Here is a 13395-nt window from a genome sequence, read left to right as displayed (position 1 = left end):
AATTAGAAAAGGCATGAAACTCCCTAAAAAACTAAAATAATAATTTAAAAAAAGTAACTTTAGATACAAAGAATAGAAATAAGCCTGTCAAATCAAGTGTCAGTCATGGTCACTTGAGGGTAAAGAGGTGATGACACCGGCCACCGCGGTAAAGCAGCTGCTTCCATCCTGGGTTTGTTTACATGGAAACAAACACGCCCATGAACCTGCACCGAGCGGCTGGGAAACATGAGGGCTCAGAGTCGATAAAGCAGCTCCTCGCACCAACAGCTGATCAGGATCGAGGGTGAGAGCAGGGCCGGCTTCGCTTGTGGAGAAAGATCCTGTTTTGATCCATCACACTCAGCAACTTTCTGCTGAGTCATGTGGCCTAAACAAGGTGGGGGGGGGGAGTGCTCCTCTAGCCAGTGTCAGATTTACCCTCAAGTCTATTCCACATCAGACCAATGTCCAGGCTTTTATTGTGATCATTCAATGAGCCTCAGGGTTAAGAGGCTAATGCAACTGAATCTAAAGGTCACGTTGAAACAAGGTCTGGTATTGACCTGAGCTAAATGCCATGACTTACAACAACATGCTAACATTTACTATCTGGGTGGTGGCACATCAAATAGAAACAGAAACAGTGAAGGAATCCATCACATCATCCTGACTAATAATCCTGACTCACACAATGACTTCATTTAGCCATCATTAAAAATCTTAATTTATCATCTGCAACGAATCTGATGATTATTCAACTCATTTTAGGCAAAACGGTGACAACATGTTCTTAATCTCACTTTTCTTAATCTGCTGTGACCAAGATGACCTGGGTTTGGGATACACATCAGGTTCTTCAGCCTCTCTGCTTCAGCATGTATGATTGGGGATAAAACTCCGCTTTAGTTTGAGCCTGTTCATGTCAATGTTTGGAATAAAATCAACTGCACACATATCAGACGTAGCAGGTTTTGCCAGAATCAGCAGCTGGGTACGTTCTAAACCAGATTACCACATTTAATGCCTCAAGGTTGCGCGTCTCTGCCAACGAGCCGAGTTGCAGGAAACACGGTCACGGTCTCTCCTTCCTAAGCCTCAGCATCAATAGTGAAGATAGATTAGATTCATTAGTTTGAATTTAATGTCCAACTGCTGTCTCCCAAAGACTGTACAATAAAAATATATACAGCCCCACACAACAGAGCACACTATAGTGCAAATGAGCAGGGAGCAGCAGATTAGCAGGTGAAATAAATACCAGGGAGCTAATCTTTTAAAAACAACATGGCGACCAACAGTGCCTTTATGGCACAAGGGATAAAAGACTCGTTACATATGCTCCTGCTGGCCCTTGGGACCCTGAAGCAGCGACCAGACAGAAACGGTTCAATGAGTGCAGAGAGAGCGAGCGAGGCCTCAGCAGCCGTGTGTCCTCTCTCCACTACATTATTACACTGCTGTATGAATTCAAGAGTTATGGTGAAAAGTGCTTTATGTTAAACTGATATCTGACCCTCTTTGAGTCAAAGTGAACGCTGCCTCAGTGCATCTGGAATATGAAGTTCATTAGAATAAGATGACAGACTCAATGCAAGGTACCTACTTTTTCAGCTGCTACAGTCTGACATTCATCCCCTGTTCCATTCATGCATTGGAGAAGTGTTCTTTTTGACAATGGTACCTAATTTTGTACATTTAATCCGTTTGTTTCTATGTTTATTCCTCTCTCCCATTCTCATTCCCAGAAGTCTGATTTAAAGATGTGACGAATTTATGAAATAATCTCTTACATGCTTAAAATTATGACAAATTTATCACAGAACAACGCAAACATGTTGTTGTCACTCAGCGGGGGAGACTGCAGCAGCAGGAGAGAAAACCTTCATGCTCGGGGTCCAATATTGGAAACACTCATCAACTCAAAGCCTCTAGTTTTCTCATCTAAAAAGTCAAAACAGAGCTCTGCTAGCTGCTGATGTCACGATTGGTGACAATTGGTCAACTATTTTCCAGGTTTTTCCAGGACGCGTGGGAACCCGGAGTATTTATGTAATCCTACTGAATATAAAGCTGAGCCTTGGTACTAAAATGTAGTGACTGTTACTTTATTTCCAATTTAACACTAAGTGTTAAACTGTCCAAGTACTTGTCTTTTTTTTTCTCCCTAACACTCCAAACCACAAGTGCACAGAAAATTACTTCATAACAAAACACCCACATGTATTTCTGTGATGTGTAAAAACTGAAACGGCTGCAGAAACAGCGTTAATGGTCAAAGTCGGGATGAAGAGAGTGTACGAGTGACTTACTTTGTCAAAGAGGGGCTGGTAGAGGGCTGCGTACTTTCTCTCCAGTTCGTGTACTTCTTCGTAGAACTTGGCCTCAATGTGGGCACATTTCACCTGTAGGTTCTTCAGGGCATTTACACGTCTCTTTACAACCTTTGGTAAACTGTGGAGGGACAGAAACAAATGGAAAACATGTGAGTGGTGAAGGTTTTCACTACACAATCACTGCAGCTCTGGACAATCATGAATATGTAATCTAAACTCAAGCTGTGCTCACAATATCAAGCAAAAAACAAAACAAAAAAAACAACTGGACTGCTATTTTTGTTGGGTTTGTGCAGCTCTTTATGGAATCTAAAGATAGATGTATTAATCATTTTGCCTCCAGGCTTCTAAATTTAAAAAAACACAGGACAAAATGTGCTTAATGGGGAGCAAGTGGTAGCAGAGAGGACCCAGCCTCTGAAGTTAATCTGCTGAGAGCTTTGGAGCACAGCGGCACACTGCAGAGGAGCACTCTCCCCAGAGGATCTCCAGTAAGTCAGGGTGGCCTTCCAAGTACGCTCCTTTAAACAAACTGAAACTACGCCAAGAACAGGTTTTATTGAGCTTTGCTTCATTTAACAGCACGGGGAAGAAATGATGTTGTATTTGTACACAGATTTATTGGTTTATGCTTCAGGGAACCGTGGCCTGATTCCTGCTCCGTATAATGCAGGTTTCCCCCGATATTAGAGCATTTCAAATCTCTTTTTTTTTTTTTTTTTTTTTTTAAAAAGGGGGACATTTAAATAACATGTTGATGAGCTCAGCTAAACAGCCAGGGATTACTATGATTCACATGCACGCTCCGCCATCACCACTTGAGGAACTGGCTGCTTCATATCTCAGCCCTCTGAGCTGTAGCAGAGTGAACATTATGTCCATTAGATAATACTTGCACACATCTTACAGCATATGCTTCACAAACTGCTTACAAGTAGGGCTGACGCTCATTATTTATTCATTCTGATTTTTTTTTTTTTTTGAAGTAATCATTTTGGTCTGAAAATGTCAGATTGTTTTGTCCAAAGAACTTTGAGTTATAATTACATCCATCAAAGGAGCAGAGTCTCTTATGCTGTGCTGAAAAATGATGTATATGATTAAAGTATCAATAATATTCAGCCATCAATCCATAAATCTTTTCAGCCTAATTTCAGAGCAGTTTCTCTTATTAGATCCCAATTTTTTGTAAATAAATACTCGTAGGGGTGATGACGTGACAATCTTACTTGGCACATAATCTAAACTTCCGATGATACAAATTGTGCCATTAAAAAGTTTCTATATTTAGAAATGTAATACTCAAAGTGCCAGTCAGACCATGCTAACTGTTTAACATCTTGCTTGCCAACTGCAGCTAGTGACGGCGGTCCTTGTTGTAGCTCCACATGAACAAGAAGCACCGTCACCAGCTGCAGTCCATAGGAGGGAAACACCAGGCCGATGAGATGGGGCTTCCTGGTTTACAATGACTTCAATTTCAAGAAAACTATTACATATAGCTCCTTGTAAATAAGAGCGCTCCCTCGACACATAATCCACATGAACTAAGCACAAACAGATTTTGTAAACATCATTGTCAGAAGAGAAGCAGCGAGCAGGAAAACATTCACAAGCAGCAGAAGTGGCATAAAGATACAAATGACAAAACTTCCGAGTCACGAATTTGACAATAACTATGAGAGGAAAGAGTTCCCCCAGTTTGTAGATCTACAAAGATTGGTATTTAATTATATGGCCCCTCCTTTCTGCTTTGAAATGCTTTGTAGCCATTATTCTTTTGTTGTAATGGCGGTTCTCCATCTACATGTTTTCACAAGTAAGAAAGTTAATTGAAATTTATATTGTCGATGTTTCCAGCCGGCTGTCTCAACCTTTAAATTAATATATGAAATTAAGTTGTATCATATGAAAATTAAGCTTGAACACTCAGTCTCACTGAAGCTCAACATTTACCGTTAATATCAGGACTCAGTGCAGCGTGAAGTTTCTCTGCAGTGTGGTAAATTAAAAATCTGCGACATCCTGGCAAAGCCATGCATGTTTGGTCCCCAGTGCTTAAGACGGTCAGACTGGCGAGTTTGTCGGTGACTGCCAAACATTTGACAAGTTGATCAAAGAGCTGCTTGCTGATGGTTTTGCGGAGAAGAGGAACGGTGGGTGGCAGAACCCAGCAGCCGAGACACACCACCACATTCACGCAGCGTCTGAGCTCTGACTGTACCTCTGCTCTTATGGATTAAAAAAATAACTCAACTGCATCTGTCAGCTCAACCAGTAGATAGACACACTGACGGCTATAAAAAAAGTATTCACCCCCACAAACCTGGATGTGAGTCACAGCCGATGTGACGGAGTGACACAGACCAAACACACCGATGCAAATGTAGGCTACTATTGTAGGCATCAAGTACCTGAAGTTAAACCTACACATTGTCTTTTATAGCTCGTGTCTGGAGAATGTCCACAGCATTAAATCATTTTCCTGTTAAGTCCCATGTAGCTTCTTAACAAACACACCCGATGAGTTTCAATTCAATTTAAAGGCTCGGTAATCCAATACGCTGCCATTTGGGACCCACGACACAATTAGATGATCTCAGCCATGTTCCTGTTCTTTTAGTGTTTTGCAGTCAACAGACACCTTTTTAAAAAAATTGTTTTAGGACTATTAGGGAAGAGTCTTAATTTCCGACCTGCTGCCAAATGCAGGTCAAATTTATCAGGTCAAATTTGGCAGACCGACTGCGGCAACTTTTCTTGTGCGTTAACTTTACCATCCTGTATCTTCAGGACTTCAACCCGGCTGACTAAATTCAAGCTAAACAATGGCTGTGTATCACACAGTGTGCTGGTGGTGTCTGTGAAGATGCGCCAGTTTTCCCCTCTTTGCTTCTCAGCTATTGAGCAACTCAGCAGCAGCACAATGACACCAGCCTGCAGCCTGGGTTTGAGCTCAGCCGTGCAGAAGCAGCAGCAGCTTTGGTGTCTTGTCGCCTCTGGATTCACGTCGCTGCTAAGAGATGAGCGTAGCTGAACTTCACATGAACTTGGTCCATGTGAAAGCATCTCTACTCGATCACCTCTTGGAAAACCAATTAGTATGTAAGCGTGAGCATATCACCCACGTATCATCGGAGGGAGTAACATTACAACTCATGACTGATGGACAACAGTAGCAGGATTAAACCTGATCAACAGTTACTGAGGGAGATGTTGAGCTCTATCCTGCATTCAGTAAGAAGCATCTCTCCCGTACGGAGCAGAGCAGCAGTGCTGGGCCATATGCAGAGACTTGATTCCACCAGAGGCCCTTTGCTGCATGTCATTCCCCCTTTCTATGTCTCTCCACAGCTGTCCTAGCAATTAAAGGCCTAAAAGACCCCAAAAATATTTAAAGGTCCAGTGTGTAAAATAGGGTTTATAATAATATATAACATGTTTATATAAAAGCGTAATTATAAGGCTACGAAAACCAAATGAATTTTAAATTTTAGCGATTGTACAAATACATTCATGGGTAGTATATTCAGATTTTGCCAATAAACTTTGCCAATTATTACATACTGGACCTTTAAAAAAAAACCTAAATTAAAAGCCGTCTTAGTTCGATGCACAGCAGCCCCATCAATTCTAATCCTGGTCTGATTTTTTTTTTTTAATAGTTGATATGGATCAATAAAGGACATGGACAAGATCAAACCCTGACAATGCCCCTCTCTCTACAGCTGGTTAGTGTGCGCCTGTGGAAGGATGACGGTTAATCCCTCCACTGTTAGTGCAGTGTTATTCTGTGATTATCCTATTTTTCCAAATACACAAACGTGCGTGGGATTATTTCATTTTTAAGTGTTGTCCAGATCCTTTTAATAAAAAGCCATAAAGCCGACTGTGTGTTTGAGTGAGCACACGTTCACGGCTGAACATGGACTTGCTGACCATGCCAGGATTTCATTTCTATTTTCTAGAGGAAGATTCATTGATTGATAGTAACTGACTGATTAACATAATAACTGATGCAGAATAAACCTGTTTGGAGAACTGATCCCTCACCTCTCCATGTACCCTGACGGCGAGCCGTTCAGGCCGTCCAGCCTCTCCTGCAGCGCAGCCAGGATCTGTGGGTTCTGCATCATCTGCACAGTCAGCTGACGAGCTGAGGACACAAACACATACGTTGTCATGAGTGAAATATGAAGACCAGAGAATCAGTTTAGAAGAATGAAAAGAACACGTTTAGGGCCGGGATCACCAGCTGCACAAGACATCGTGTTTACTTCTGCTCTGTCTGGTCACTTGATCTTTCCTGTGATATCTGCTTCATCCTGAGTGTGAGCAGTTTCCTTTTCAAATCATCTTTACCAGGGCCTGATCAAGATGGAGTTTTTGTGGCCAATGCAGATATTGATATTAGGGAATAAAAAATGACTGATATCAAATGTGTGCATTACATTGCACAAATATGTCTAATGAAGTCGTCAGTGATGACTCATCCTCTAAACGCGTGTTCACATTTTCTTTCCTCCGTCATCCTGAACAATGAATGAAACGCCTCTTCCTGCTCAGCGTTTACTACCGGATGAATAATAGCACAAGGACATCATTTATAAGTAAAACCGAGTCATATTCCCTGCACTTTATTGGTAAAAATAGCGCTCTTAAAAATGTTATCGATAGGCCAACTTTTGGCTGATTATCTCTAATGGACTATGATCAGTGGATTAATCGGTAAGGCCCTTGTTTTTCCTTTTATATCAATATGTTTTCTTCCTTGAAGTAAGAAAGTAAAATTGAAGTGAAGAAGAAGGGACAGACTGAATCAAGTCTGGTTTTTAATGTCCACACTGTCGGTGCTGCACAGGCACAAGAGGAGGCCGTCAGCAATAACGGGTGTTCTCCTTTTGTGAAACCAGACAGGTGACAGATGGTACAATCCAAGTGGCCAACGCGTTGCTTTGCACCTATCAAAGCTCAGTCAGATTGCTGCTGGCAGGTGAGAAGATTAAAGAGATTGGAAGTCACTTTTCACCGTTGGCACATCCTGGGCATTTTGCTCGTGATGCGTTACCAGCTACAATAGATCGGCTGTCCGAGACGCCGCGGCCGGTCAAATAAATACAACCACACTTGTCACAAATCACACTCGATACTGGATGGATGTCTCGACACAAAATGCTCCTTCTGGTTGGATAAATCAACGGGTCAGTGCAGACGTGGGTTCACCTTCTGGAGGGAAATACACTCTCCAACTCCGACCATTCGCTTCTCCAAAAAGAGACTATAAAATTACTCACTATGTCACAGTTTTCCATTTCAACAGTTTTAGTGTGTGTGATCAGTAGAAACATTATTATGCACTTGCTCTACTGCTCCACTAGGGCTGGCTGATACAGTGAATACAGTCATTGTTCCATATGGGATGTAGTGAATAACATCACAAACATGTACAGGCTGTCACATAATTGTTTCAAGGTGACAGCATGAAATTTCCTCCAGTGTTTCTTTTTGGGTTCTGGATCACACATGTACCCAAGTTGTAAGAGGGAGGTGCAGAGAAAGAAATTCAATGTCCCAGAGAACATGAGTGGAGAGGGTGGAAGTTCATAGGAAATATAGATCAGCTAAATTAAGTCACTGTAAATCATTATTTGCTTGTATTGTTTAAGGACTGATCCTCCAGTGACATAACCTAGTTCAGTGTGGTACAAACACTTGCTGGCTTTGAAACTACTAAGAACCCGCCCCATGTATTTATACATCACAGAATCTACACTTCCTTTTTCCCCAAAGAGACTCAAATCAGACTATTAAAGGTGTAGTTCAACATTTTGGCAAATTCACCTATTGCCATAATCCGTATAGTCACAGCTGTAGGTTCATTACCTTTAATTGTCGGTGCATGTTGCTTTGAGATCGGCGGGGCAGAGACGTGAGCTGCTCAGCGAACACACTAGAGGTGAACGGTACAGGTCCCCTGTCCCTCAAAACTCATCAAATACACAATCCAACAACTCCAAAACGCTCTAGTGGACAAGTTGTGACCTGCACATTCACCACACTATGAAATAATCATGTATAATTATGTAACATTATGAGACATGAAGCAAATACCACGCTCGGAACTACTTTGCTTTTGAAATCACTCCGCGCAGCAGCCGTGTCTGGAATGAAGTTCCAGCTACGCATTTTGCCTTGAAAACAACACCGTCTCGTAATGTTACATTGTTACTTCATAGCGTGGTGAATGTGCAGGTCACAACTTGTCCACCAGATTGTTTTGGAGTTGTTGGATTGTTTATTTGATGATTCTGATGAGGGGACTACTGTATCTACCGTTACCTGAGCAGCTCGCGTCTCTGCCCCGCTGATCTCAAAATATCTTGCACCGACAATTAAAGGTAACGAACCTACCCCTATGACTTTAGAGATTATGGCAATGGGAGAATTTGCCAAAATGTTGAACTATCCCTTTAACAGTAACTAAGCTGAGGATGGGAGTGGCTTCATTATTTGAACATGTTTTCACCTTTTGTTAGTTCACTTTCACAAGTCTTGAGATCTGTGGCTCCTCTGCGTTAGTTGCTGGTGTCTCGCAGCAGCCTTGATGCGTGAAGTCAGTGAGGTTTCTTAACAAGAGTTTGCGCTGCATGTAAATGTTGCCAAGCTGTAACTGTGTATTACTCATGCATTTCTAATCTCCCCTCAGCTTCCAGGCCTGGTGTACGGCTTTCCTCAGAGTGTGGTCGCTATGACGGATCAGTCGTAGGCAGCCGGAATGAGCCGTCTTCTTTCAAGTCTGGCTTTTTTGTAAGACATTTTCGCTCTTGCTATAAATAGAAAAGGGCCAAACAGCCATCTATATCTATCCACAATGAGGCGGGAGTAGGCCAATGTATGAGAGGCCGTCTGAATCATTTATTGAGCATCAAAGGACGCATAAACAGCATCCAGATCCTAAAATAAAACGGATTAGAGCCTCCCAGTTCTTAACTACAATTCAAAATCATGTCATGCAAATAACTCTGCTCAGTTTAAAACCCAGGCAGAGGCACATGGTTCAAACTGCTATCCTAGGATTGAAACGCCGTTTTTATCCAACAACTCTTCTAAACTCTGTGAGCAATTGAAAGGCTGTTTATATGTGGAGTACAATGACAACATGTTGCGTTGCGTTTCGTTCTCACCGAGAGGATTACCTTTGCTGTTCTCATCTTCTCCGGTCTCCTCCTCTTCTACTTCCTCCACGTCCTCCATATCTGCCGGGTCCATCTCAGCCTGGTCTTTGCTGCTCGGGGAGACAGGGAGGGGGGGGGGTGGGCGGGAGAGGCGGAGGAGAAGGTCAGCCAAAACACAGACACCTCAGAGTGTTCGTGGGCACACGGCATTAACACCAACCACCAAACCGCTTCTGGCATGTTTAGAGCGAGGGAAACTAGATATTCAACTCCTCTTTGATTGCAACGACTGATGTGGCAGTTGGAAAAAGTCCTAAAGTATCCTTGTAAAAAAAAAAAATCACTTTAACCATACCTAGTGTTTTCCTACATGAGAATATGAAAATGAGCCACAGCCCTACTGGAGTACACTGCTGAAGGGCATATTCAAAAGTAACCGAGTAAAAAAGGACAAAACAATTCTCTGCCGTTTCTAATACTGGATGCAGCGCAGCTCCCCAGCAGTAATCAAAACTCCAGAGTCCTTTTTACCCATAATGCCTTTCTAAGCACTGAAACATGACACCACCTTTAAGATGCAGTGCAGAGGAGCTCAATACTGAACCCTGCTCTCATTCTCCCGTCTGTCTCCAGCACGACTTGAAAATCAATGGCCAACAGCAGAGGGGGGTGTGTGTATGCGTGTGTGTGTGTTGGCATCAATCCTCATGTCTGACAGCCACTTGAGCGTTATTCCAGTTAGACCGTTGTTCAGGTCCATGGCTTGATATGCAGGCGTGCAGACGTAAACAAGCCTGCTGCACTGCCCCCTGTTGGTGGTCGATCTCAGTGATGTCACAGCAGGTGCATCCCCCCCTTTCAACTGCCAAAGACCCCGGGAGTCTACTTGGTGGGACCACAGACCACAAGAGGAAGAAGAGGATGTACTTACTTGTCGATGTCTGCCATTTTAGCTGAGTCTTAAGTGATGCTGAAAAACAAAAACAAGAGAGAAAATAATTAGCTTCGCAGCACTGGAGGACACGCGCTAATTAATGTTGAGTAACATTTGCCTGTCACCAGATCTGGGTCAAACAGCATTTACAAATAACTTGTGATGCTAATTTTAAGCCGCTTAGAGCGCGACAGGGCTGATGTTAAATAATGAACCACGGTTAAAAAAACAGCTACAACTTTTTTTAAGCGTAGTGCCGCTGCAACTTCAGAGATTAGTTTGTGTGATTTTAGGGCGAAAACGTTTCCCTCTTTTAAAATGACATCCCACTTCTACACAACCTGAGCCGACTCGGGGCTAATCGTAAGACCAGATGCCGCTGTACACGGAGCAGGATGGGTTCAGGTTGTAGAGAGGAGAAAGAAAAAAAACCGACTTGGATACGGTTAATAGGCATTTTGGTGGCAAAGAGCTTCAGACAGCTAAAGCTAATACATCATCTGACTGTAGCAGCCAACTGATCCCTATGAGGATTTCATACTTTACATTCAGATGTGTGGCAATAGACCAGGAGAACCAGCGCAGAACAATGGATACTTTACATGATTTTTATTACGCAACCTAGATTTTACATAAAGGCTTTTCCAGATCTTTTCATGTCAACCGTTCTGATGGGGAAAAAATGAAAATGAGCATCGCAAGTACGGTAATCCTACTGCAAATTACTGGCATGTGTGTGTGTGTCTTCACTATCCCATACCAGAGGAAATGCACATAAAAATGAATGCTATGCAGTAGGCATCAACACTCGCCTGAATCCAATGAAAGATCAAAGCAGAGCAGAACCTTTCCTTTATAACCCCCCACCCCACCGCACGACCAGCTGTTCAAGATACTAAAAAAAAAACTAAATGTGCTGATCTTGTTGATCTGACTGAGGATTTTCTTCCAATTCCTGTTTAGAGGTCTCCAGTTAAAAGTTAAAACGGGTCCCCTGCCATAAGCCGTCAGCCATATGCGTCCACGTTTTAACGGCCACCATCATTTCACCTCACACATGATGACAAGTGTACACTGAGGAGGTCATCACCACACAGTTAAATGTGCCAAAGGATTTCTCAAGCTTGTTACCAGCTTGTTAACTCATTTCCTGCTTTCAGTAGAAACGGAGCATTTTGAAGATAAGATAAGTATGGCCACATGCGTAATTAAATTAAAAATAAATAAATAAAAAAGTCCTGGTCCAGGCGGGATGAGCCCAGGCTGTGACTCAGCCACCGGCCGTCCCCTCCCAGAGCCCTGCCCCCCCTGAGAGAGCTGTGTTACCATGGTGTTTGTTTCAGACTTGCATTGACAATCAGACCCTATAAGATACCCTATAGATATAAGATATAAGAAAGTAAGGTTGCAGATCATGACCTGGAGGTGCCGGTGTCAAAACTCAACAATAGCTAAGTTGGCTGTAACATAAACCTACACCCTTGTAATGACTTAAAGACTGGGCAGGAATCTGCCTGCAGAATGTAACCCAGACACATTGGCTCTTCACCTGAGGCGGACAGAACAGACGTTGTGTAACCGGGGGAAAAGTAACCAACTCTTCAAACAACAGATGTGTCCAGATGTGTAAAAAGCTAGAAATCTCTGCCACTTCCTGAACCCCCCCATCAACAGTGCAGTGATCCGGGCCTGAGATGACAATCACACTTCAACTATGTACAGTACATACTCATAGAGGACTTCCTTGTATCTATTTAATGTTAATACCACTCTATCTAGTAAAAAAAGGGTTACCTGCTCAAAATTAACAAGCATCTGTATATAATTATTTTAATAAAAATTAATTTAATACAGATAAATGCTTTGACTCTTTTCTTACCGATACCAAATACTGGTAATTGATAAACACGGTCACTAGCAGAATGAGCAAACCAGTGAGACAACAAACAACAATGTATATCAATAACTATAGGCCAGTGTCCACCAATAACTACACTGCAGTCCAATCTTTATAAGATATTCAAGGCTGTCAGACAGTAATGATTGATAAACATGATAAAGAGCATGGCTACAACTACTGACAGAGGACTTCTTGTAGAGCCATGAGCAGCAGCAGCAGCGGTGGCGGTGGCTCTCGCCAGCCCATAAACGTGCTCCTAGTGTGTGTCAAAGCTGGGCCGGGACAGAGTCTGACAGCAGCTTCTCACGGCTGGTTAGCTGTGACTACCTGCTTTGTGTCACTGCCCTTGCTAAACTGAACAGTGGTCAGTCGATCTCCTGTGTCCTCCGGCTCCCCCTGTCACATCCTGCGTAACCGTACCTCCTCCAGTCTGTCTGTCTTGTGTCCTTTTAAAGATGCACTGGGAGAGAAGATTTGGAGGCCTGTTTATCAGTACACTACATATATATATTTCCTCTAACATAAATGCAAAACATGTGTCCATTCCCACACTCTGAATTGCACCATTCTTCCAGACTATACACATGTGCATTAACATCTAAATTACTTTTTAATTCCCCACATTTAGCTTGTAAATTCAAACTGAGTGCTGTAGAGGTCAAAGGCCTTGACCGGCCATGTTGTTACGAGCTGTGTCTGACAGGTGAAGAACTGAAAGAAGACGGAACGACCGGTTGGTCAATAATGAATAATAATCAGGTTGAGACTGTATCGCCTATAGGAAGTCCTCTTCGACTCTTCCAAGAGTTTAAGTATGCAAATGTCACAGCTAATTATATGCTGCAGTGCTTTAGCTATCAAAAAGGTTTGTGTGTCAAAATTATATACAGTTCATTTCTTACTTTATTATATGAATTCAGCTGTTAAAGCCCTACCAGCAGGAGAGTTCACATCACAAGCTGGCTGTTAGTGAACGATAACATCAGCGTTTATTAGAGATGTATGAAGATGATCGATCATGTCCAGAATTAATGAGACGGACGGGAATGACACATTTCTTATTGAATACTT

General features: G+C 42.5%; 1 protein-coding gene and 1 pseudogene across 6 annotated transcripts in view; both read right to left on the bottom strand.

The window, feature by feature from the left end:
- LOC146962883 (gamma-crystallin M2 pseudogene) overlaps positions 1 to 13395 on the bottom strand; it is a 310111-nt pseudogene that overhangs the window by 142402 nt on the left and 154314 nt on the right. The window lies entirely within an intron of this gene.
- Positions 1 to 13395, bottom strand: part of nap1l1 (nucleosome assembly protein 1-like 1) — a 29603-nt gene that overhangs the window by 13653 nt on the left and 2555 nt on the right. For all 5 annotated transcript variants that reach the window (XM_085769698.1, XM_085769695.1, XM_085769699.1 and 2 more), the window contains exons 2-5: positions 10422 to 10460; positions 9512 to 9600; positions 6369 to 6471; positions 2292 to 2433 (exon numbers count right to left, since the gene is read on the bottom strand). In XM_085769698.1, the coding sequence (XP_085625824.1) occupies positions 2292 to 2433; positions 6369 to 6471; positions 9512 to 9600; positions 10422 to 10438 (351 nt within the window). In that variant the 5' untranslated portion in view covers positions 10439 to 10460. The remainder of the gene's footprint in view (positions 1 to 2291; positions 2434 to 6368; positions 6472 to 9511; positions 9601 to 10421; positions 10461 to 13395) is intronic.

Source organism: Trachurus japonicus, chromosome 23 (genome assembly GCF_045865225.1).
Source record: "Trachurus japonicus isolate A0001 chromosome 23, Traja_1.0".
Taxonomy (NCBI): domain Eukaryota; kingdom Metazoa; phylum Chordata; class Actinopteri; order Carangiformes; family Carangidae; genus Trachurus; species Trachurus japonicus.
The sequence above is the reverse complement of the archived record's forward strand: the minus strand, read 5'-3'. Positions and strand labels throughout refer to the sequence as shown.